We start from the raw sequence: 22223 nt of genomic DNA, 5'->3' as shown, positions 1-22223 counted from the left end.
CCTGCAACATGTGCTTTCGAGACAGACACATGGAAGCATATACACTACTGTTCAAAGGTTTGGGGTCACAAAATTGTTTGGGTGACCCCAAACTTTTGAACGGTAGTGTATATATTTATTTAGATAATTATTTATAGGTTATATATATAAATAATCTTCTGTGTAAAAAATCTTATAATATATATGTATACTTATATTCATAGATTATATATAATCTTATACAAATATAAGATATCATATATAATATTTAATTCATAATATTTTATTATAATATTTACACTACCGTTCAAAAGTTTGGGGTCACCCAAACAATTTTGTGAACCCAAACTTTTGAACGGTAGTGTATATATAAAACGTGTGTGTGTCTGCATGAGAAATAGGATTTGTTTATTCAAATCAGACACGTCGAACGGTCATTTAGAAGAAAATGTTTATTCAAATCAAAAAAAGGAAGAACTAGACAAAAGATGAAATCATTCAGAACATAGCATATTCATAGAATATCCATACATCGTCACGATTAACGGAAGAAATCACAAAACATAGAATGAAGAAAATTCAGTGAGTGATATTGCACTTTGTTTCTAAAATGTTTCAGACGTCATCTCCCCGATTCGCTTTTGTTTTCTGAACATTTCAGTTCCTGCCTTTTTTTTATCAGCTTAATCTTACTTCTGGACTTACTCAAGCCGGCCGACTCGTGCCGAATCGACCGGGCGCGGAGCAAATATGTCAGCTTATTCATCATTGTTAAACATAAAAGCGTCAAACAAATACAACAACAACAAAAAGTGGAGAAGGCAGTTTACATCTCCCTCAGAGGAGGAGGGCTGATCAACAGCCGACCGAACGACCGACCGCGTGGGTTGTCTGCTAAACTACACCAATGCCCTTGTATAGGGGGGGGGGGGGGATTAGGAGGCCTCTCTGGGCTGTCTTGTCTTGTTTCCAAAAAGGACTTGCTTTTCCCTTTTTGTCCTTTTGAATGAAATCGAAAACATACAGGGTGACAAGAATTACCGAGAGGGAGGGGCGGGGCTGGGAGGGAGGGAGGGAGGGGGTCTTTTCTGTGTCAAGGCCACAAAGATAAGATCACTTGAATGATCTGCAACTTGTCACTTGGTCGTCAGAAGCGTTGCGGTTGTCGACGGGATCTCCACACGTGCACACAAACACACACGCCACAGAATGTAAACTCATCATTCAAGATTAAATAATGCATCCGACGTCCTACACAACACTGCTTAGCTGAAACATGATTAGTACCTTTTTTTTTTAAATCCAGACCTTCAGCACGTAATGCTTTTTTTTTTTTATTAATTATTGTTTAAATACAAAAGTGCTGCGCATCTTATTTCCTGACAAACCCAAAATTGCCGCAGCTGGCCGATTGTGTTGAATGAGTGAGAAAACCAATGTAGTACTCATGTCAACCTACGACTACTTGTTCCGACCAGACTGCGCATTCGGGTTTGCTTCTTCAAACTCGAAGCGGCGTCAGTGCTCGACTTTTTTCTTTTTTTTTTTCTTTTCGGGAAATAAAGCATTCTGGCTTCACAGGTCTGATAAAAATGAGCAAGTGCAGCAGGACAAAAAGGGAATGTGTCTACAAAAGCTGCCTAGCTCATCTGCATGTCATTTGTCTAAATAGTTTTGCTAGCATGACACAAACAGAACTTTTTCATTATTCTAAACAGTGCAATTATTTTTTTTTCTTTTCTGCTATGGTCGCACGTGAAACGGTGCTTTTCGGGCAGTAAGAGAGATAAGGAGAAGAGGGGCGGCAGGCATACGTTGAGGAAGAAAAAGTCTCCCCGTTTTAGTAGCAAAATGAGGCCTGCAAAACTCCAAACTTCCCCACACACACACAAATAATTCTATGATCAGCTCGAACAAAAGGAGGAAAGCCGTACTGGATCCAAACAGAGGAGGCAACGTCTTCAAAGAGCTTCTAGGTAGACAAAAGTGTGCTGCAGTTGGTTTTGTTGGTGTTTAAAAAAAGAAAAAAAAAGTCCAGTTGTCAGAAGTCATTTGGGAAATGTCAAAGAAAAAAAAAGTTTTTAAAGAAACACAAAATCAGTGCATTGTTCTTGTTTTTTTTTGTTTTTCAGTCTTGCATCTCCCACAGTCTGGAAAAGCAAGCGCTTAAACAGGGGGCCACTCCAGTCAAGATGTGCAAAAACAAAATCCCAAAATGAGGCAGGAGGACTTCTCGCTCTCGTCGGTGGCGTGCTCGTCGAGGGCGTCCACATTTTGGGTGATGGCCTTGTTTTTGTTTTTTTCTCTCTAATGCAGTCCGGACGCGACTGGTGAAGCCTGGTGTCCTTATGTGCCACAACTTTGCACTCGCTACAAAAAGCTCGCCATAAAGATGGAAAATGTCCCTACTCTGCCCCCCCTCCCCCTCCCACCCAGCGAGGAAGCGAGCCACCAAAACAGCGACTCTCCTTTTGTGTCGCTGAAGGAACACATTTGCCCAACTCAGTCTTTGTTGGTTGGTTGGATCCTTCGCATTTCTCACGCTGGTCGTCGACGACGCCGTTTTAAGAGAAGAATGGACAACGTGGAGTCTTGTGCGGGTTTCTTTGGGTTCCCAAGTCAGCCAAGGGAATTTGTAGGACGACAACTCAGCGTGACGGACAGGCGTCGGGCCTGCGCACTTCTGGACGGTCGGCTTGGTCGGGGTTTGGATCCACCTGGGGAGCAGGAGGAATCCACATTTTTTCATTTTGTTCATTTGAATAATCTCTGTACCATCTCGAAAAAAATTTAGCTCGCCAGGTAGAATCAGAACAAAGGGTTGTTTTTTTTATTCGGCCTAAAATGGTTCCACGAGTTATATTTGAGCTTTTGATTATTTGAGCAGGTCCAATATGTCCTGTTTACCTCTGAGTAGAGAGGGGGCGGCTGGAATCGGAACTCGTGGATGTAGGCAAAGAGAGGTCCATCCAGATCCTCGCGAGCTGCCGGCACATCCAAACTGCTCTGCCGCTGCTCTTCTGTCACAATCTCTGCATAGCTTGGAGGAGCTACGGGAGAAGAGACGCCAATTAGCGCTTGAGGAAGCTTGACTCCAACGCAAACATTCTCCAAAGGAGCCGGCCGATCCGCCCTACCTTCGGGCCTCTCGGGTAGACCCATCCCCAGCCAGCTCATGCTGCACTGGCTGCTCACGCTGGATGTGCGGGAGCCAAAGGGATGCAGGGGGATGGTTCCGATGACCAGCGGCAGGTTCAGGGAAAGGTTTATAGCGCCTGGTATGTCAACGTACACCTAAAGAAACACGAGAAGACGGCATGAGATGAGTGAAAGGCCACGAGTTCTTGGAAGTGAGTGTGGGTCAATGTCTTCGGGTCGAGTAAATACGGGGAAGATCCTCGCGGCTGTTTACAGGGTAAGGAGGTAAGCAGAGTCATCGGGGGCAGGTGTTGCCGCAGATTCGCTAGGCTAATGCTCTTAGCACCTAACACCTGCTTGTTTTTTTACGCAGAAATTTCTTACCATGAGCGAGTATTCCACTCTGATGATGCTGCAGTCCAGGATGGAGGGCGACACGGGCGGGATCTTCAGCATTTTGCCGCTCCAGGTTTCCGTCTTGCCCGAGGACAGCGACTCGCCCCTCAGGTTGGCCACCAGCTGCTTGACCTCCTTCATCTTCCCTTTGGCATAGAAAGTCTGCGTCTGGTAGATGGCCGCCTTGGGCACCACCATGCGGGACGAGCAGTTCTCGATCTCGGCGAAGATCTGGATCGACTCTCCTGCGATTAAAAAAAAAAAAGGGGAGCGATGTTGTCACTTAAGGTTCGTAGAAGGAATGGGCGAAGTGCATCGGCTGCATTCTTACCTGGGGTGTACCCCTTCCGCTCAATTTTGGCACTTAGGGAAATTGGACCTGAGGTGCAGAACCAACAGCAAAGTGTCTTGTCCTTTGTGCCGGCCTGTGGTGACTGAAATAAAAAAAAAATGGGTAGATTAGACATAGATTGCAAAAACTGGTCCAAGGTCAGATTATTTTATTAATTTGGAAAGTTATTTTCTTCGAAAAGGTCATTTTGAATCATAATAAGAAATGAATTCTACTTATTTTCTATCGTGCTTGTCATGGGTGACTTTGGAGGATGAGCAGTCTTAAATTGACCTGAGTTTGAGTCCCGGCAAGGAACTAAATTTATAACCTGACTCCCATCCAAAATTCGGATATTATACAACAGCGCCGGGGCGGCAACCGTAAACCTCAGCCGCGGAATTGCATAAGAAGCCCAGCTGTAAAAGTTTTGCGGTTGCGACACGCTCAAAGAAAATTTGGGTTTCCGATGAGTCATTGCTGTTTTGTCACGCTTCCTCCTTACCAGCAGTAACGGAGTGTTGATGTCAATGTGCTCAAAGACTGTGAATTCCTTCTTGGTCTTGATGGGCAGCAGCCACGGCCTGTGGAGCTCAGCCTTCACCCAGTAGCGCACACTGCCGTGCTTCCCTTCGAAAGAGGTAGCCAGAGGTCTGCAAAGGACACGCAAAAGGTTACTACCCATGAGAAACCCAAAAAATATTTGTCTTTGTCTTGCAGGGTGAAAAACACTCACGTCTGTGGAAGCTCCAGGCTGAATGCATACTCGTGTCTTCCTGAATGGATAGTGGTGAGTCCTTCCTCGGAGTTGTCATCATCTGAAAAATAAGGCGGACGCTATTCCAAACACATGTATACCATACCTGGATACATTGTTCTACGAGGGCATCTGAAAGTCATACCACAGAAAAAAGTAAAAGAAAAAAACAGAGGGTAGGGGAGGAGACAAAAGAGAATAAAAATGGATTTTACTAGGATATCTGTCTGCGAACGTGGAAATGCATTGCAGGGGGTGCAAGCGTATTTGACCCGGCCCACCATGCAAATGCCAAAAACAATTTCAGACAAAAATAGTTGTTCAATACTTCCTTTTTTTTATTTTTTATTTTTATAAAGCCTAAAATGCTCCCTCCTGAATGAAACCACCATTCCTCATAAAAGTTGGGAGCACAAGAAAAAATAAAATACCAGAGTCTGCTTAGCAACAACCGCACCATAATGTGCAGCTTTCGCGGCTCTGGCGTGGAATAAATCTACATTTGCCATTGACGCCATAAGGAGGCAAGTCAAAAGCTGCTTCTGCCAGCTCAGCACCCCCCCTTCTGCAAGCAGCAGACGTGTGGTAAACAAGTGCAGAGCTGTCAGTCAAAGGCAGCAGCAGGAGGAGACCGGCCTAAACCGGTGCAAGCAGCTCCTCCACCCCGCTCCCCCTCCCTCCCCTCCCACTCCACCCCCACCACCATACACACACAGGCATACGCATGCATTCATTACACATTCACTGCAGGCTGCACAGCTCAGCTCAGCTCTGGAAAATCTACTACGGCAATTTTATCCGCCACTGTGGAACGGAAAGCCATCTGCGACAACATTGTCTATCAATTTGTTTCGTTTAAGCATTTATTATATGCTGATGAATACAAGACAGCTTATAATGGGGATGTTGCAAGGACGGAATCGGAGCAAACTGATGACTTTTGACGATGCTATGACATCATTGCCTTTGTTTTCATGAGATCACCTTTAGTTGGACCTTTGGACACATAGCTCTCGAATGTTTTTTTCTTTCTTTCTTTAAACGCATACATTTGTTTTGCTCACTGCATTGCATTGCATCTTTTACAGCGCTCATCTGTGTAGAAGTCTTGTTAGACATGACACTTAAATGACTTGTTTGCAGAAAGTATTTGCAACTCCTATCCGGAACAAGCTTTAGTTCCTTGTTTGAATCCAACAAGTTAAAATCGGCACGTTTTTGTTGAAGCATAACTTGATGTGTCACATTCTTGCAGAATAATATAATTGCAAATGATTGATGTTTGCACTGAAGTTACAGTAGGTGGTTACTGTAGCATATATTTGCTCAATTCATATTCTAAACTGTTAACGGTAGAGTAGTTCAATTACATTATAATTGTAATAATTTTCTTACCTTAAAATGTTCTTACATTAAAATTTCTTGAATTTGGAAATTGCATACTGACAATTAAAAACGTGCTTTCCAGTCACTGTCCGCAATGGTGACGTAATTGGGCCACACATGAGCACCTCAGCCAATTAGAGCAAGGCGAAGGCGGGGCTATGGCGTTAAACCCGCCCACTCGCAATCCAGTTTTCTGAACAGGATTGAACCGCTTTGAACAATGGGTGGAAACTTCAGAAAAGCCACAAAGAAACCTCTTTTACCGCATGAATGTGAAATAAATATCACCAACTAAGCTGTGGAGACATTTATGCATGTTCTAACCCTCTCAGGCCGCTTTGAAATGGGCTATTATTGTCGTTTTTTTGCACGAAATGAAGTGGAAAATACAGGTCGACTCCGGCTGTCATTCATTCGCATCCATCACGTAACCAACCACGTAATGCAGCTGTCATTCGAACTCCAGAACATGACAACTATGAATTCCCCCAAAACTTGAGTCATGAACTTTGAATGTTAATGGATGCAACAGCGAACCTGCACCATCCTGGCCCCCCCATCCTGCAAAAACTTAAGGACAACCAAAAGCCAGTCTTACCTCTCTCGTGCCCAATGAGCACATCTTTATGGTTGAGATATTCCACTTCCTCCGTGTAATTCTGCGTGTAGGCCGTATTGGAGCCGGCGTTCCGCGACTCGGTCCAGCGAACTTTGGCGAAGCCTTTGGCGTGGATCTTGAGGGACTTGACGCGGATCTCGCCCGTCACCTCGACGACCACCCTCCCTGAGACGCAGTCCCCGCTGGAGAACACGGCCACGTTGCTGTCATTGAGACAGTCGTAGCTGACCGTGAAGCTCTTTACCTTCCCGAGCACCATGGTTGGAGGCTTACAAAAAAAGTAGGCGACCGCACACCTTGAAATGTTTAAGAAAAGGTGTGTTTGGTAAAGGGGGGATGAGTAAAAAAAAAGATTGCCTCCCTGCGAGAAGCAGTAGGCACGATCAGTGGTGTGGATGTGTGCGGTTCATTGAGATGCGTGAAGGCTGAATAACAGCAAGGGATGCTGTTATCGTCCGCCTCTCAGCCGCTTGGTCGGTCTCCGGTTAAAGACGAGGCAGCTCGGCTGCTCAGCTCACTTTAAGCGACGGGAGATGTGGGAAAAACAAGTCCGCGCGCATGCGCAGCCTTCACTCACTGCCCCCTCCTTCCGTCCGTCTTGTGCAAAGGAGGAGAGGGCCAGATGACAAGTTTGCTCAAACATTCAAATTGAAAAAAAAAGTTTGCTCAAACAGCTGAAAGATGGAAAGCATTTCTGCTCTGGCACGAAATGTAATAGCTATGCGTTTTTACGAAAGTAGAAATGGACATTTTAGTACATTTACCAAGTTGAGCATTATCCCGACCCTAGATCATTCCTTTGTTGATCAGCTTCCAACAATGTGGGCATATGGTTTGCCATGTGCGTGCGCATATTGATACATCATATGCTCAACACTCACATCGCACGCAGAGCACTTGCATCTTGCACCGATGAATCAGACGAAACGCTTGGAAGAAATGGGTCATGAGCATTTGAATAAAAAAAGATGGCCTGTTCAAAATCAAATAATGTTTTTGCATCAATCTGTAAAAAAAAAAAGGATCAATTCACTAATGGGGGCAGGGATCCCATTGTGTTATAACAGAAAAACAACTCTGACGAGCTCAAAACGCCATCTGCAGGCCGCTGAGGTCATTGCAGTCGGATACGACGCCACCTGTTGAGTTGGACTGCAACTTCTCATGACAAAGTAATGCAAAATACGTTTAAAGCAAAATCAAATACCTTTGGAGCGTAGACAAATGACAAGTGGTTTCATAATATAGCCTCTAACTAATGGTCCTTGGTTTGATTCTCATCTTTGTGCTTGAGCTATGCAAAAATCTCCTCCACCAGTGCTGTTAAAGATTGGTTAAAAGAAATTATTATTATTATTATTAAATCTCAATTATTCAACATTTTATTATCCTAAAGATGATGACTTGGCCCATGAACCACAGTCATGCAGAGGGAATAACCAAATAAATGTACAAGTACTGTGCGTCGTCTGTACTGTGCTGTCCTTCTATATTGAGTTAAAATGGCTCAATGCTTCCATCTAGCGGTTTTAAGGTGCCATTACATTTACGGCGGAGTTTGGTTCCTATGGTGACAATTCAAGTCTGAATATTTATCCGGCATAATAGTAGTAAAGTGGTAATTCCAATAAATATCTGTGTGAAAAAAATGTAGGCTTTAATTATAAAACTATGATATGAAAATCAGCAAATTGGGAAACGAAATGTAAATTGTGTCAACTCAGGACGAAAAGTTAAATCTTAAGTTGCTAGCATTGCTAAAACCTTTTGTGTTTTATGAGTTTAGATATTTTATCCTGTCTCATATTTTGTTTTTCCTCTCAAAGTTCCTCGTCCGTACACTCTTATTTTGTTAACTTAACCCGGATGTTGTTAATCCCAAAGAATGTATTGACGTACTTTCCTGACGCACTTTATAGCAATTGTGTTTAAAAATGACCATGAACGTGATATTCGCTTTGGTGTGTCTATTTCAAATGCATACTGAATTTTTTTGTTATGGCGGAACAAGACCTAACATCGTGATGGTGATGACTGATGCGTTTGTGAGTAGTTATGAAAACACGTTTAATCAACACCTGTCAGAGTCAAAACAACCTTTTTTGTCTTTTGTTGTGCTTACTTGATCTTGTTTGTGCAGGATGGGCGTTTGACATTTGACCCTGGCAGCAAAGTTGTGCAGCTTCCATATATCAACTACCTCAGAGAATTGGGGAGCACCTTTGTTAATGCTTACACCAACTCCCCGATATGCTGCCCTTCCCGTGCAGGCACGTCATCAGTCAATATTTTAATTGATGTTCATAATCCAATTGTGACTTTTGAAATGGTTGAAACTTGTTGCATGTGCAGCCATGTGGAGCGGCCAGTTTGTTCACCTCACCCAGGCTTGGAACAATTACAAGTGCCTTGATGCAAATGCCACCACGTGGATGGATCTGCTGGAGAAGAATGGCTACCTTACAAAGATGCTCGGAAAGCTGGACTACACCTCAGGGGGACATTCTCTCAGGTAGATTGGCTTTCTACGCCATAGCAGATTTCACAAATTGTGATTGATGTTTATATTACAGTAATCGTGTCGAGGCCTGGACGCGGGACGTTCCCTTCCTGCTCCGCCAAGAGGGTCGGCCTGTCACTCAACTGGTTGGTAACGTGTCAACAGTGAGAGTCAATACTGTGGACTGGGAGAAAACGGATTTGGCCTCGGAATGGATCCATCAGAAGGCTGCGTCCTCACACCAGCCTTTCGCCCTTTACCTCGGCCTCAATCTACCTCATACCTACAAGACGGATTCCCTTGGGCCCACTGCAGGAGGATCTACCTTTCGCTCGTCCCCCTACTGGCTGAAAAAGGTATGATCCGTCCTTCCTGTTCTTCTCTTCTTCCCCACCGCTAAATCGGTCAATTCTTTACTCAGGTTCATTCTGAGTTTGTCTCCGTTCCAACCTGGCTCCCTTTGACCGCCACTCACCCGGTTGACTACTACTCCATTTTTACCAAAAACTGCAGTGGGGATTTTACAAAGGAGGAAGTCAAGAGAATCCGGGCCTTCTACTACGCCATGTGTGCTGAAGCAGATGCAATGTTGGGTTGGTTGACAGCATCATTTTACATTTGTCCATTTATAGTGACTGAATAATATTCGGATAATGCTTTCTGTCCACAGGACAGGTCATTTCTGCATTAAGAGACACGGGTTTGCTCAACAACACGGTCGTGATCTTTACGGCCGACCACGGAGAGCTAGCTATGGAGCACCGTCAGTTCTACAAAATGTCCATGTTTGAGGGAAGCTCACACGTTCCCTTGCTCGTCATGGGGCCTGGACTCACGTCCAGCCGGCAAGTCAACCAGCTGGTGTCATTGGTTGATCTCTACCCTACTTTGCTGGGTGAGGAAAATGATTGAAAGCATTAGAACATTACCGTATTTTCCGCCCTATAAGGCGCACCTAAAAACCTAAAATTTTCTCAAAAACCAACAGTGCGCCTTATAGTCCGGTGCGCCTTATATATGGACCAAATTCCTAAATTTAAACTGGCCCAAAGCATTGTGTCATGAAATCAATCATAAATGGCCCGCTGAAGACTATGAATCATGAATCAAAAAGACTATGGATCATTATTTTATGATTATAAAGTAATTTGTTACGTCTGAAGTTGAAATAAAAAAGATAAAATGGAGAATGATTTGATTTGGATTAAAAATCTGACATGATGCATTAATGGTGCGCCTTATAGTCCGGTGCGCCTTATATACGGATAAAGTTTTAAAATGGGCCATTCATTGAAGGTGCGCCTTATAGTCCGGTGCGCCTTATAGGCCGGAAAATACGGTATTCTGTCATCTTAAATGTGACACTTCCCAATTTCCTTGTAGATATTGCTGCAATCTCAGGAATCGGGAACCTCAGTGGCTTCTCGTTGCTTCCTCTTCTATCCAAGTACAGCGTGTTTTCCAAGGAGGAACATCCAAATTGGGTTCTGAGCGAATATCATGGCTGCAATGTAAATGCCTCAACCTTTATGCTGAGAAGTGACAAGTGGAAATACATCGCTTATTCTGATGGACTTAGTGTGCCTCCTCAGCTTTTTGGTAAGCACGTCACTATTTTGACCTCTTTTAAAAGTGACCTCTGGAATCACAGACATTTTTTTTGTTTTGCTCTACTGTAGACCTAACAATGGACAAGGAAGAAGTTCACAACGTGGCTGTCAAATTCCCCGCTGTGCGGGCTCAGCTAGACAAACAGTTACGGAGCATCGTAGACTATCCGAAGGTTTCTGCAACTGTCCATGTTTACAACAAAAAAGAATTTGCTGCCTGGCGTAGAAGTGCAGGTAGCAATTACAGTCAGGTCATTGCTAATCTCAGGTGGCATGTTGATTGGCAAAAAGATGCCGTGACCAATGAAAGACTTATTGACAGGTGGCTTGACAATTCTTTATGATACCTAACAGTCATTTTGTAAACAAATAGTTTTACGCTGTTGTGTTTGAATGTAACGAATGCTGCTCTGAACTGAATTTTTGGTAGTATGAAAATATACTACAAATATTTTTTCACAAATTTGTAGTCTGTCCTCAGCAATTCAACTATTCTTGGATGTTGGATGTGCAATGTTTTGTACTGCAGTTTTATATATTTCTTATATATTTTTATTAATTTGATACCTGCTGTTTTGATCTGCCTTTTTTTTTTAATAAGTATCTATTATGTGTACATCTCTGCTCTTTGGTCCAGGAATGTATTTCCTCCTTGTTTACTGATGGACAGTAGTGTTTTCTGATTTTGATATTAAATAAACCAAACCAAACCGAGCACTATTAGAATTTCCAATTTGTTGTAACTGAAAATATATATATATTTTATCAACAAGTAAAATATGGTGAATTATGTTTACTTGTACATTTTATTGTGAAGAGTTGGACCGATTACGTTTCAGGCACTTCCGGGTCACCGGCAGCAGTCGTGTAAATTGTCGATGTAAACAGTGGGTGTCTCGATTTTTGTATTCATTTATTCGGTCTTCATCTGCACAATAAATGAATGATTATAAACACTTGCAGTTGACGCAAACAATCGGTGTTTAAGAGTGTCACAAAAAGCTAACTAAATGCAAATAATGCCTTTACTATGCTAGTCCACTGTTGACATTCTGACATCTCAGCTATTCGGTGCTAATTGTTGACATTTTTTTAACTCAAGTGCTAATAACCTCTCTAGTACGTATTAATGACTTTCTGTCAAACAAGGTAACCAACTATTATGTCGAGCAAAGAAGTGAAAGCCGCCCTGAAGAGTGCTAAGGAGGCTATAAAAAGCAAGGAGTTCAAAGAGGCGTTGAAACATTGCAAGGTATGGTCTTCTAATTCCATGTTTTTGATATCATCATGTCTGACATGTCTGACTCTACTTTCTGACAGGCTGTTTTGAAGCTTGAAAAAAACAACTACAATGCCTGGGTGTTCATCGGCCTGGCTGCCGGTGAGCTGGATCAACCGGATCAGGCACAGACGGCCTACAAGAAGGCTGTGGAGCTGGAGCCGGAGCAGCTATTGGCATGGCAGGTAATATGGGATCGATTGCACTGATCACATGACACACAATCATCCACGCGTGCTTTCTGTTTCGTCATAGGGCTTGGGCAATTTATACGAGAAGACGGATCAGTGGGATTTCAAGATTGAGCTACCTAATGTCTATCAGAAGCTCGTCGACCTGTATGCAAGGTAAAAGACGAGAATGTGTTGTAGACAACACCATCGGGTGACACTTCTGATGTTGTTGTTTTTTTCTTTCTGTTATCAGCTCAGACAAAAACAAGTGTTACGAGGTGATCGGAAAGCTACAAGAAATACATCAGTCTGACAAAGAGTATTCTAAGGTTTGTTGTTTACATTATTACCGTAATTTTCGGACTATAAGTCGCACCGGAGTATAAGTCGCACCAGCCATAAAAAGCCCCAAAAAGTGAAAAAAAAAATAATGTATGTATATAAGTCGCTCCTGAGTATAAGTCGCCCCCCCACCCAAACTATGAAAAAAAAAACGCGACTTATAGTCCGAAAATTACGGTAGTTACTGCTCATACTTTATTGTAGAACATTTTATTGATTTCTGTAGATGATTTTTAAATTGAAAATTGTGCGGTTGACCATTTGTGTTTGCACACTGACACAGTTAGCAAAGGTTTGGCTGCAATTGATTCAACTGAAGGAGGATGACGGCGCAGACAAGCAATCTTTACTACAGCTATGGCAACAGATGGCCCAGCTCCTGTCAAACTGCCTCGCTGACAATGAGCAGGACGCCGAAACTCGGAAGCATGTAAGAGTCGCACTCGGACATCAAAATAACTTTGCGTATTTAATATGCTGTGCTGTGTATCAGTTAAGCACAGCTTTGGAGAAGGCCTTGCTTCTGGTTGAGCCGACGCCCGGAGAAGAACACCGTAAGCTCTCGGTGGACTACATCAAATGTCTCGCCAAGGTAAAAATCAACAGAAATTGACATCTTGGTTGTCGGGCAAAATATTGAAAGCTCATCTCGAATGCCTTTGCCGCAGCTGCCTGAAGAAGAAGAGAAAATGAAACGGGCGTGCGAGTCAATGCTGTCTCTCTACCCAGCTCAAAGTTATCCTCTCGAAGTTCTTTGTTCCCACTACCTCGAAAAAGGTTTCACAAAGACTCCACGATGACTCGATTTACAGATAAAATATGCAGAAAAGCGATATGGCGACGTTGTGTCATCATCGCAGGTGACTCGAGCGAGGAGGCCGACAGCTGCTTTTCGCGACTTCGTAATTTGGCGCCGGATAACGCTTGGTGTGATTTGGGATTCGGCATGAAAGCTCTGCAAGAGGGCAGGTATAAAGACGCCATTAAAGACCTTGCGCAAGGTTTGTATGCACACAAGCTGGCCATTTTTTAAGGTGCTCCCGCACAATTGATTGAGCTTACATTCATAAATTTCAAAATTATATTTCAGTAGTTGCTCACTGCCCTCAAAATACGGAGACATGTTTGTGATATATTTAAAAGAAATCCCAACTTGTCAAAATTGACTTCCATTTTGCTAGGATTGAAGAAAAGGAATTTTAACCCAGCGTGGTGCAGTCTGGCGGAGGCTCAGCTCAAAGTACACAAATACTCCGATTGCTCTAAATCGTGCGCCCAAGGTAATATACGCAACACGGGTGGATATTTTTGAAGTAACTACGAAGACCACCGTCAGGATTATGTGCGCTTGTGTTTCGATAGGTTTGACAGCGTGCGTGTCCGGAGACAAGGAACTGAGGATCCGATTGCTGAAGCTAAAGCTTGAAGCTTTGGTCAGGAGTGGAGAGGAGAAGGCTGCAGAACAAGCCTTGGAGACGTTTTCCTCGGTAAAACGAAAACCCTTGTTTTGTCATGCTGGTGAAATTGACCTGTATTTTTTGTTTTGTCTAAACATGCAACAGCATGAAAGTTTTTGGTGTACAAAATAAACATAACAGGAGGGTTAATTCACATGCTGTGTTTTAACTGCCATCACACATTTGTAGAAAGCTTTGTGATTAAAAGGAAGATATTTTTCAAATGGAATGATTGGGCAAAATAAAAATGGACTTTTAATCTTTCAACTTTAGGTCCCTGATGCTGACAAAGATCCATCACTAGTTGCTCTTAAGGGTCGTGCATACCTTAACAAAGGAAAAGTAGCGGAGGCAAAAAAGGTCCGTTTGACCACGCACAAATGGTTCCATGCACACAAAAAAATAAATAAATAAAATCTATGTTCCACAGGTGTCATTACAGCTGGCAGCCTCGAACCCCAACCTGGCCCAGGCATCGGCGCTGACGGGACTGGCCCACTTAGCTGAGGACGACCAGCAGCTTGCAGAGCAAAGGTAAAAGTCCACATCTTGAAATATCGGTCGATTAAAAAAAAAAAATTTTCCCCCCATCTCCGCTCTCCAGTTTCCTCAAGGCAGCGGCACAAAGCCCCGACTGCGCCGAGTATTTTTTCTTGCTGGGCCGACTCTACTGGACCATGGGAGAAGAGACCCGAAAAGACCGAAGCAAAGCGCAGTCACATTTTCTCAAGGTTAGTAAGTTTTTAAGAGAGAGCCTTTTGCTTTCAAAGCTTTACCTTGTGTGTGTTTCTCAGGCTGCAAAGTTAGACCCGCACCTCGGTTGCACGTTCCGCTACCTTGGCCATTACTATCGGGAGGTGGCCAACGACTCCGGCCGGGCACGCGGCTGCTATCGGAAGGCCTTTGACTTGGACGAAGATGATGCGGAATCTGGCGCGGCTGCAGTTGATCTCAGCATGGCGCAAGAAGATATGGTAATGTCTGGACATTGTTGTCTTCATTTTTCTACAGTGTCATTTTTATAGTTTATGAAAAAAATATATTTGTAATGTTTTCCACCGCTACAGGACACCGCCTTGGCAATGCTCCAGTCAGTCATCGAGAAAGCCACTCCAGGTTCTGCTAAATGGGCCTGGATGAGGCGAGGCCTTTATTACTTAAAAGGTGGCCAGCATCAACTGGCCATTGCCGAGTAAGGACGAAATAATTTTCATTTTGTCCTGCAAATTGAAGTGTGTGATTCTTTTTTTTTTTTTTTTTATTAACTGTATATGATTCCTTTGCAGTCTCCAAGCGGCTCTGAGAGCCGATCCGGAGGACTGGGTGTGTTGGGAGTGTTTGGGTGAGGCCTACCTAAACCGCCAGAGTTTCACGGCAGCGCTGAAGGCCTTCGGGAAGGCCCACCTTCTTCAGCCTACCTCCATCTACAGCGTCTACCAGGTAGCCGCCATCAAGCAGACCCTAGGCAAGTTCCAAGAGGCCGTGGCGGAGTATTTGCAGATTACAACCCAGCACGACTACGTCCCGGCTCTTAAAGGTACGGCGTTGTGTGTGTGTTAGATTGCACTTTTTTTTTCCCCCCCTCACTCGCCAAGTTAAATTGGACTTGAATGGTGTGTTATTGAGGTCTCGGTGAATGCCAGCTGTCCCTGGCGAAAAGTTTAATGGAGGACTGCAGAGATGGTGGAGCCATTGACATGATTGAGCAAGCCATACAAAACCTTTTCAGGTAAGTTGAAATGTGCCATTTCTTCATCTCATCCCAGATGAAAATGAAACTCGTGCGTTCCTCAGAGCCGCCAAGCTACGATCTGACTTGTCCTGCTTGTGGAAGCTGCTGGGAGATGCCTGCACGGCTGTCAGCACAGTGTCCCTAAAGAGGGCTCGGGTTCACATGCCGGCAGCGCTTTCTGGCTCCGAGGTCCACACGCTGAATCAGGCCCAGACGCTCCGAGTCGGCGAAAGGTTTGGACATCTGACACTTCGGCCCACGTGGTGGGATGCGTTCATATGTCAGTTTGCATTTTTTTTTTTTGTATCTACAGGTGTTACACTCGTGCCTTGAAGCTCATGCCAGAAGTTGCCAGTCTGTGGTATGATCTGGGCCTTAATTTTTATCATCAGGCTCGCCTGAGCTGTGATGCAGAGGAGGAGCAATCGTCACTACTAGAGAAAGCACAACAAGTATGAAAACAGTTATTCTTGGGTTTTTTTCCCCCCCCACCTCACCTTCTTGGCTGTTTTTTTTTTAGTGTTTACGGAAAGCAATTATGATGGAGAGCGGCAACCATAACTATTGGAACGCTTTGGGAGTGATCAACACAAGCAAAGGTGAACAACAGACGTGTGTTTTGGTCCCCATTCACAATGGCTTCCGTGAGAGAGGAATGCATTTTCACCTTTTTCCATCACGCCAGGTGTGGAGAATTTGGCCTTGTCTCAGCATTGCTTCATCAAGTCCATCCAAGTGGAAGCAAACGTACGTATGATGGGCTCGACAGTGACACACGGGCTTCAAATATTTTGATGCGTCTTTGCAGAATGTCGTCGCCTGGACCAACCTCGGCACCTTGTATCTGAAAAAGGACAATATCGAGGTGCGTGGTTCATATTCCACTTTGAACATCTCGATGATGTTTCGTCATTGGAGAATGATCGGTGAATGTTAATGCCTTGCCTAGCTGGCGCATGAGGCCTTCAAGGTTGCGCAATCGTTGGAGCCGATGTATGTCAACTGCTGGATTGGACAGGTATTGATTTATTTTTCGTCGCTTTCGAATAAATTGACTTGAATGTGACATTTTTCTAACCACCCAGGCCCTGATCGCAGAAAGAGTGGGAAGCTACGACACCATGGATCTTTTCCGACACACCACCGAGCTTAGCGCACACGTACGTAACTGCCACACTATTCGAATTTTAACCTGATTCACGCACAAACCTTTTGCATCGCATCTTTCTCGATCCCCTTCATCCAGACGGAGGGGGTGAAAGGTTACGCCCACTGGGTGTGTTCTACCTTGTTGGATAAAAGCAATCGAGACTCTGAACTGTACCGCTACAACATAATCCAGATGAACGCCATCTCTGCGGCCCAGGTGGCACTCAGCAAGTACACCGGTACGTCATGGAAGTCCACTGCTGTTGTTGTTTGCGGCTCGTGTGAAATAGGAACTTCTCTTTCCAGAACGGATCCAGTCGGACGCGGATGCTTTCATCACGCTGGGCTTCCTGGCCGAACATCTGCAGCTGAAGAGACAAGCCGTCCAAGCTTATCACAGGTGTAACTGAAAGTACATTCAGCAGGAGGGAAGGTCTCCGCAAAACAAAATGAGTACAAAAGTACCGTATTTTCCGGCCTATAAGGCGCACCGGACTATAAGGCGCACCTTCAATGAACGGCCCATTTTAAAACTTTATCCTTATATAAGGCGCACCGGACTATAAGGCGCACCATTAATGCATCATGTCAGATTTTGAATCCAAATCAAATCATTCTCCATTTTATCTTTTTTATTTCAACTTCAGACGGAACAAACTACTTTATAATCATAAAATAATGATCCATAGTCTTTTTGAGTCATGATTCATAGTCTTCAGCGGGCCACTTATGATTGATTTCATGACACAATACTTCGGGCCAGTTTGAATTTAGGAATTTGGTCCATATATAAGGCGCACCGGACTATAAGGCGCACTGTTGGTTTTTGAGAAAATTTTAGGTTTCTAGGTGCGCCTTATAGGGCGGAAAATACGGTAGTCTTGTTTATTTCAAATTGTGTGTGTTTTTGATTCGTCAGAGCCGTTGAGCTGCTTCAGTCCACGCCCCTCACAGAGAAACTCTCATTTGCTCGGAGCAACTACGCTCGTGCTTTGTGGTGAGCCATTCCTCTCCATCCCAGATTGTTTTACAGAAGGTACCACTTTTCAAAAATCAACCGTTTCCCTCTCAGTGCTTGTGGCCAGTGGCAGGAGGCGGTCCATGTTTATAACTCCACTCCGCTAGAGGAGCTCAGTGATCTGTCAGGGTTGGCTCTGGCCTATTGCAAGGCGGGACTCATACCAGAGAGCATCAGCAGTGAGTACGCAAGGCCCAAGCCTTTTGAGACAGTACACCTGAGTAACTGTGAAATGTTTTTAGCATACGAGCGTGCCCTGGCTGTGGCCTCCAGCGAAAAGCAGACCGCGTACGTCTTGACAGCTCTCGCCTTGCTGCAGCACCAGCAAAGCAATATCGACTCCGCTAAGGCCTTGCTGTTCAAATGGTAAGCGGCGTGTAGCGCCACTAGGTGGCACTAGGCACAGTGCTGCTCGGGTGACTGACCGTCTGTCCTCCGCAGCTCCATGTTGAAGGAACCAGTACCGGAGTCCCTTCTGTGTTTATGCGCCCTCGGATTGGTCCACAATGATACAACGCTAGCCGCCGCCGCCCGAACCGAGCTGCTCAAGCAAGGCTCGTCCTGTGCGAGTGTTATCGAGCAACGCTGTCTTCTCACCTGCACCTTACTGGCGCTGCAGGGCAACTACAGTGCGGTGCAACGAGAGGCCTCCAGAGCTGTGCACAGGTGAGCTGGACTTCTTTCTCGAGACTATCAAACAAGTAGCACGTTGGGGTATCAATTCAATTCTCCCGGGCCCTTTGCTTCTTTCAGCTATCCGGGAAATGCATCGTTGTGGTCGCTATTGTCCAAACTGGTACCCAAATATTACCCCAGGAAAGCAAATGTAAGCCGCATGCAATCCGAAAAACACAAGTAGCCAAATTCTGTTGAAGGGTAACATAAAATACCGTGTTTTCCAGGGTGGAGCCATGGCTGGACACGTTGCTTGTCTCTCCAGTATGACCCAGGGAAAGGTAGTATCACCCTTTCTATAGTTACAATCTATCATGATAGCTGTAGGTACTAATAGGTGCAGATGGAGGAACATTTTTAGATTGTTAATTCAAACCATTTTAATCTGCAGAGAGCACTGCTGTACAGCGGCATCAACCAGTTGGCCTGCGGAAGACACTCTGGAGAGGATGCTCACAGGAACGCTCTGAAGACCACGCAGAGAGCCGTGCTGCTCTGTCCTGGTAGATTCACACGCGTCTCGATTTGTAGCCGACAAAATTTTTTTGTATCGTTGCCCTATACATTACAGTTAAGTGCCGAGTTGCCTTTTTTTTTGTGAGGTGCCATTCTTTTTGAGCAGTGATGCCTTTACTTCCAGACGATCCAGCGGCGTGGGCAGGATTAATGGCTGCCTGTCACACAGAAAACACTTGCCGTTATCTCTCTGGCTCAGATGTACGTCGGCAAGGACTCGAGCAAACCCTCATGTCGGTGGTTTCTGAGAAAGGTAGATGTTTTATTCGTTAGCTGCGGTAAATTACACGGGGGATAAACTGGAAGCTTCCGCTCCCGGCGCAGACATTTTATTGAACGTTTTGTATCGGATGTCCCATAAGTGCAAGCTTACCATCGCCACATCTAAATAAAGATTTGTGTATCCCAGTGCGTTGCATGGAGGAGATAGAGCGCCCCCTAGCCCAGTCTCTGGAAACATGGGTACTACAACAGGCAGTGAGTGGTCTCATGCTGAGCGGACAACTTGAGCAAGCAGAAGCACTCTGCTCACAGGTGATATTCTCACTCATTTTTAGTCTTATTTTATAATGTATTATTCGCCATTTTCTTTGCTCTGCTTCATTGTAGGTGCTCAAAGTGACTCCAGAACATCCCGCAGTGATCTTATCCCTGACACAAGTCCAGTGCCAGCGCCTCCTTCAGGCCGGCGGTGGTACTTTGCTTTCAGAATCCGCCTTGGCCCAGCTCAACAGTGCAGTGATGTTGAACCCCAACAATATTGCGGCGTGGCATGTGAGAATGAAGCATCATTTTAAGCACCACTGCTCCGTCGGGCAAGTGTAACTACCTGAGAGAAATTTCATACCTTTTGCTCGATTTGTTTTATACTGTAGTAATTGCTTATTGAAGATGACTGATTATTTTCTGCACTAGGACCTCCGTATTGTGTTCACTGAGCAAATATGTAGTCCACAGCTTCTTGTGATTTCTCCCCTCCCAGTGGTTGGCCGGCGTGTACATTAGCCAGGGTCTGCTCGTGCAGGCAGTGGTGGCTCTCAGACAGAGTTTGCAGCTCGCCTCCCAAAGCGGCCTGCACAGCAGTCAAGTCGCCAGCCTGCTGCGTCTCAGCCTACTTGCCCTGAGGGCAACGATGGTGAGTTTGTGCGTGGTTTTTTTTTTTAACCGAAGCAACATGACTTACACGAAGAGATGAAAGACATCCGGATGTGTCGGATCAACCAAGGTCAAATGGAGAGTTAACTAAGATGAGAGGATAAGCACACAGCAGATGTCTAGGGATGAGCAGAATACCGTAAATTCCGGACTGTAAGCCGCGACTTTTTTCCAAAATTTTGAACCCTGCGGCTTATAGTCAGGTGCGGCTTATATAAGGATTTCTTTCGTGATTTTTGTGATGACTTGATCACTTTTATACACTGCGGTATCTTGAAGAAAAAAACAAAAACAAAAATACTATTTTGAAACACTACTATGGCTGCTGCTTATTCTGGCTGTGTTGCTTGTGACTATTATGAGCTTTAGTAGGAATGCACGCTAGGTGACCTGCGTCAAAGGGCTCTAAACCCTTCGTCACAGGCAGTGTTTAGAAAGACATGTTAAAGTATGTTATTAATACTTTAAAAAGGCTTTCTGTGAACGGTCTTTCCTTGTAAAAAGACGCGTGTGCACGTGCGCCTTATAGTCCGGTGCGGCTTATATAAGAAAAAAACTAAAATATCCCCCAATTTTAGCTGGTGCGGCTTATAGTCCGGAATTTACGGTAATAATAAAAAACACGTCCCATGTTCATCCTCACCCGTATGGTATGTTTTTTTCAGGCAGATGTCCCCGGAAACGACTGGAAGGATCTGGTCCTACAAGCTACGACAGAAGCCTTGAAGCTGAGCTCCTCCCCTGCGGCTCTCCTCTTCCAGGCGCTGCTTCAGTTTGTTACCAAGATGGCTGCCAGGTAGGCACCGTACTACGCACTACTACTTGGAGAGAACTGTAATGCGTTATTTAAGTCTCTCTGGACATCTTAAGAGCTATCAAACACCCTCTGCCACCCCCCCCCCCCCAATTCCCAAGAGACCCTTTCAACTGTACCACTCTCCCATTCGATAATAAGCATAAGTACCGTCCGTCGGGCAGTATTGCTTACCTCAGCTGCGAGTCTCCTTTGGTGCGGTCTGCAGGGAAACCCGGCGACTGTTGGAAAAGCTGGTCTACGGACCCGTTCAAGAATTCTCTGCGACTGTGCCGCAAGTGGCCAGCTGGTACCTGCTCAGACACCTGCACTTCAAAAACGACGACCAACTGATTAATGTAAAGAAAACTATCAACGCTTCATTAACGTTTCGGACACATTTCGCCACTTTCTGCACATGAGTTAATATGGATGTGTTTTCGTTTTTACCCAGGTACTTTTGGAGCGCGCCAAAATGAACGGGGATCATCGATTGCTGGACTTTCACTCCCAGCTTACGTCTTTGTCTTGAGTGTATCGAGTGGGTCTTTAAAAATGAGCTAAGGTTGCATTCAGCATGGTAGGATTTAAGACCTCAAGAAACTCAATATCATCAGTATAGTTCACTGGCGTCCACATTCAGATGAAATAAAGATGGTCAACCTCGACTTCATATTGATTACTGTTTATGAATGAAAACGAATTACCGTAATTTTCGGACAATAAGTCGCACCGGAGTATAAGTCGCACCAGCCATAACATGCCCAAAAAAGTTAAAAAAAAAAACCATATATATGTATATAAGTCGCTCCTGAGTATAAGTCGCCCCCCCCACCCAAACTATGAAAAAAAACGCGACTTATAGTCCGAAAATTACGGTAATATGACTAATAAATAGTGACTTGAAATTTGAGATTTAAAAAAAGTCTACCAATAATTGAAAAAAACAAACATTAATGTAATAGTTGCAAACTGCTGCATTTTTGTGGGGGGGGGGGGGTTCACACAGTGTAAAGGTCAAGCACACTGGACTTGGAAGGAGGCCGTTGACAGCTCACGGGCCTTTCGCCAGGCTATGTTCAACCTGAGATTTACAGAAAGGGATTTTAATGGTTTCTTTGGAGCTTGTACTAGGGATATCAATGCGGTTAATGCCCCTATGCGTGACAGAAACTTTTGTTTGTTTTGTTTTGTTGTATCAGTGGAGATTTGACGTCA

The 22223-nt window shown here is 44.6% G+C and overlaps 3 protein-coding genes across 4 annotated transcripts; 2 read left to right on the top strand and 1 right to left on the bottom strand.

Moving 5' to 3' along the window:
- Positions 1–416: 416 nt before the first annotated feature.
- arrdc3a (arrestin domain containing 3a) lies at positions 417–7129 on the bottom strand. The gene is made up of 8 exons (XM_061277730.1): positions 6586–7129; positions 4581–4662; positions 4350–4497; positions 3845–3947; positions 3502–3758; positions 3117–3273; positions 2887–3029; positions 417–2696 (listed from the first exon to the last, which is right to left on the bottom strand). The coding sequence occupies exons 1-8, from the start codon at positions 6863–6865 to the stop codon at positions 2628–2630; spliced, it is 1239 nt and encodes a 412-aa protein (XP_061133714.1). The 5' UTR covers positions 6866–7129; the 3' UTR covers positions 417–2627.
- Positions 7130–8461: 1332 nt separating this feature from the next.
- On the top strand, positions 8462–11431 carry arsk (arylsulfatase family, member K). The gene is made up of 8 exons (XM_061277729.1): positions 8462–8651; positions 8747–8876; positions 8959–9118; positions 9180–9462; positions 9528–9699; positions 9777–10001; positions 10490–10705; positions 10786–11431. The coding sequence occupies exons 1-8, from the start codon at positions 8541–8543 to the stop codon at positions 11058–11060; spliced, it is 1572 nt and encodes a 523-aa protein (XP_061133713.1). The 5' UTR covers positions 8462–8540; the 3' UTR covers positions 11061–11431.
- A 127-nt stretch (positions 11432–11558) lies between these two features.
- On the top strand, positions 11559–21678 carry skic3 (SKI3 subunit of superkiller complex). 2 transcript variants are annotated; one of them, XM_061277728.1, is made up of 41 exons: positions 11559–11603; positions 11866–11968; positions 12037–12180; positions 12251–12342; positions 12422–12497; positions 12794–12940; positions 13004–13102; positions 13179–13287; positions 13371–13511; positions 13692–13790; positions 13873–13997; positions 14241–14327; positions 14398–14501; positions 14572–14698; positions 14762–14941; positions 15035–15159; positions 15254–15504; positions 15594–15696; positions 15762–15932; positions 16013–16151; positions 16220–16298; positions 16385–16446; positions 16508–16564; positions 16649–16717; positions 16785–16859; positions 16946–17087; positions 17155–17248; positions 17768–17845; positions 17921–18045; positions 18109–18232; positions 18308–18532; positions 18620–18692; positions 18769–18822; positions 18933–19044; positions 19182–19310; positions 19467–19591; positions 19667–19831; positions 20040–20192; positions 20878–21008; positions 21235–21364; positions 21460–21678. In XM_061277728.1, exons 2-41 carry the CDS (start codon positions 11879–11881, stop codon positions 21535–21537), a joined length of 4689 nt encoding a protein of 1562 aa, XP_061133712.1. In that variant the 5' UTR covers positions 11559–11603; positions 11866–11878; the 3' UTR covers positions 21538–21678. The 2 variants fall into 2 exon arrangements, with proteins under 2 accessions (XP_061133712.1, XP_061133711.1); XM_061277727.1 differs by having other exon boundaries at positions 11559–11968.
- Positions 21679–22223: the final 545 nt, after the last annotated feature.

This window comes from Syngnathus typhle, linkage group LG5, assembly GCF_033458585.1.
Source record: "Syngnathus typhle isolate RoL2023-S1 ecotype Sweden linkage group LG5, RoL_Styp_1.0, whole genome shotgun sequence".
Lineage (NCBI taxonomy): Eukaryota > Metazoa > Chordata > Actinopteri > Syngnathiformes > Syngnathidae > Syngnathus > Syngnathus typhle.
Note: the sequence above shows the minus strand (reverse complement) of the source record. Positions and strands in the feature narration are given on the sequence as shown.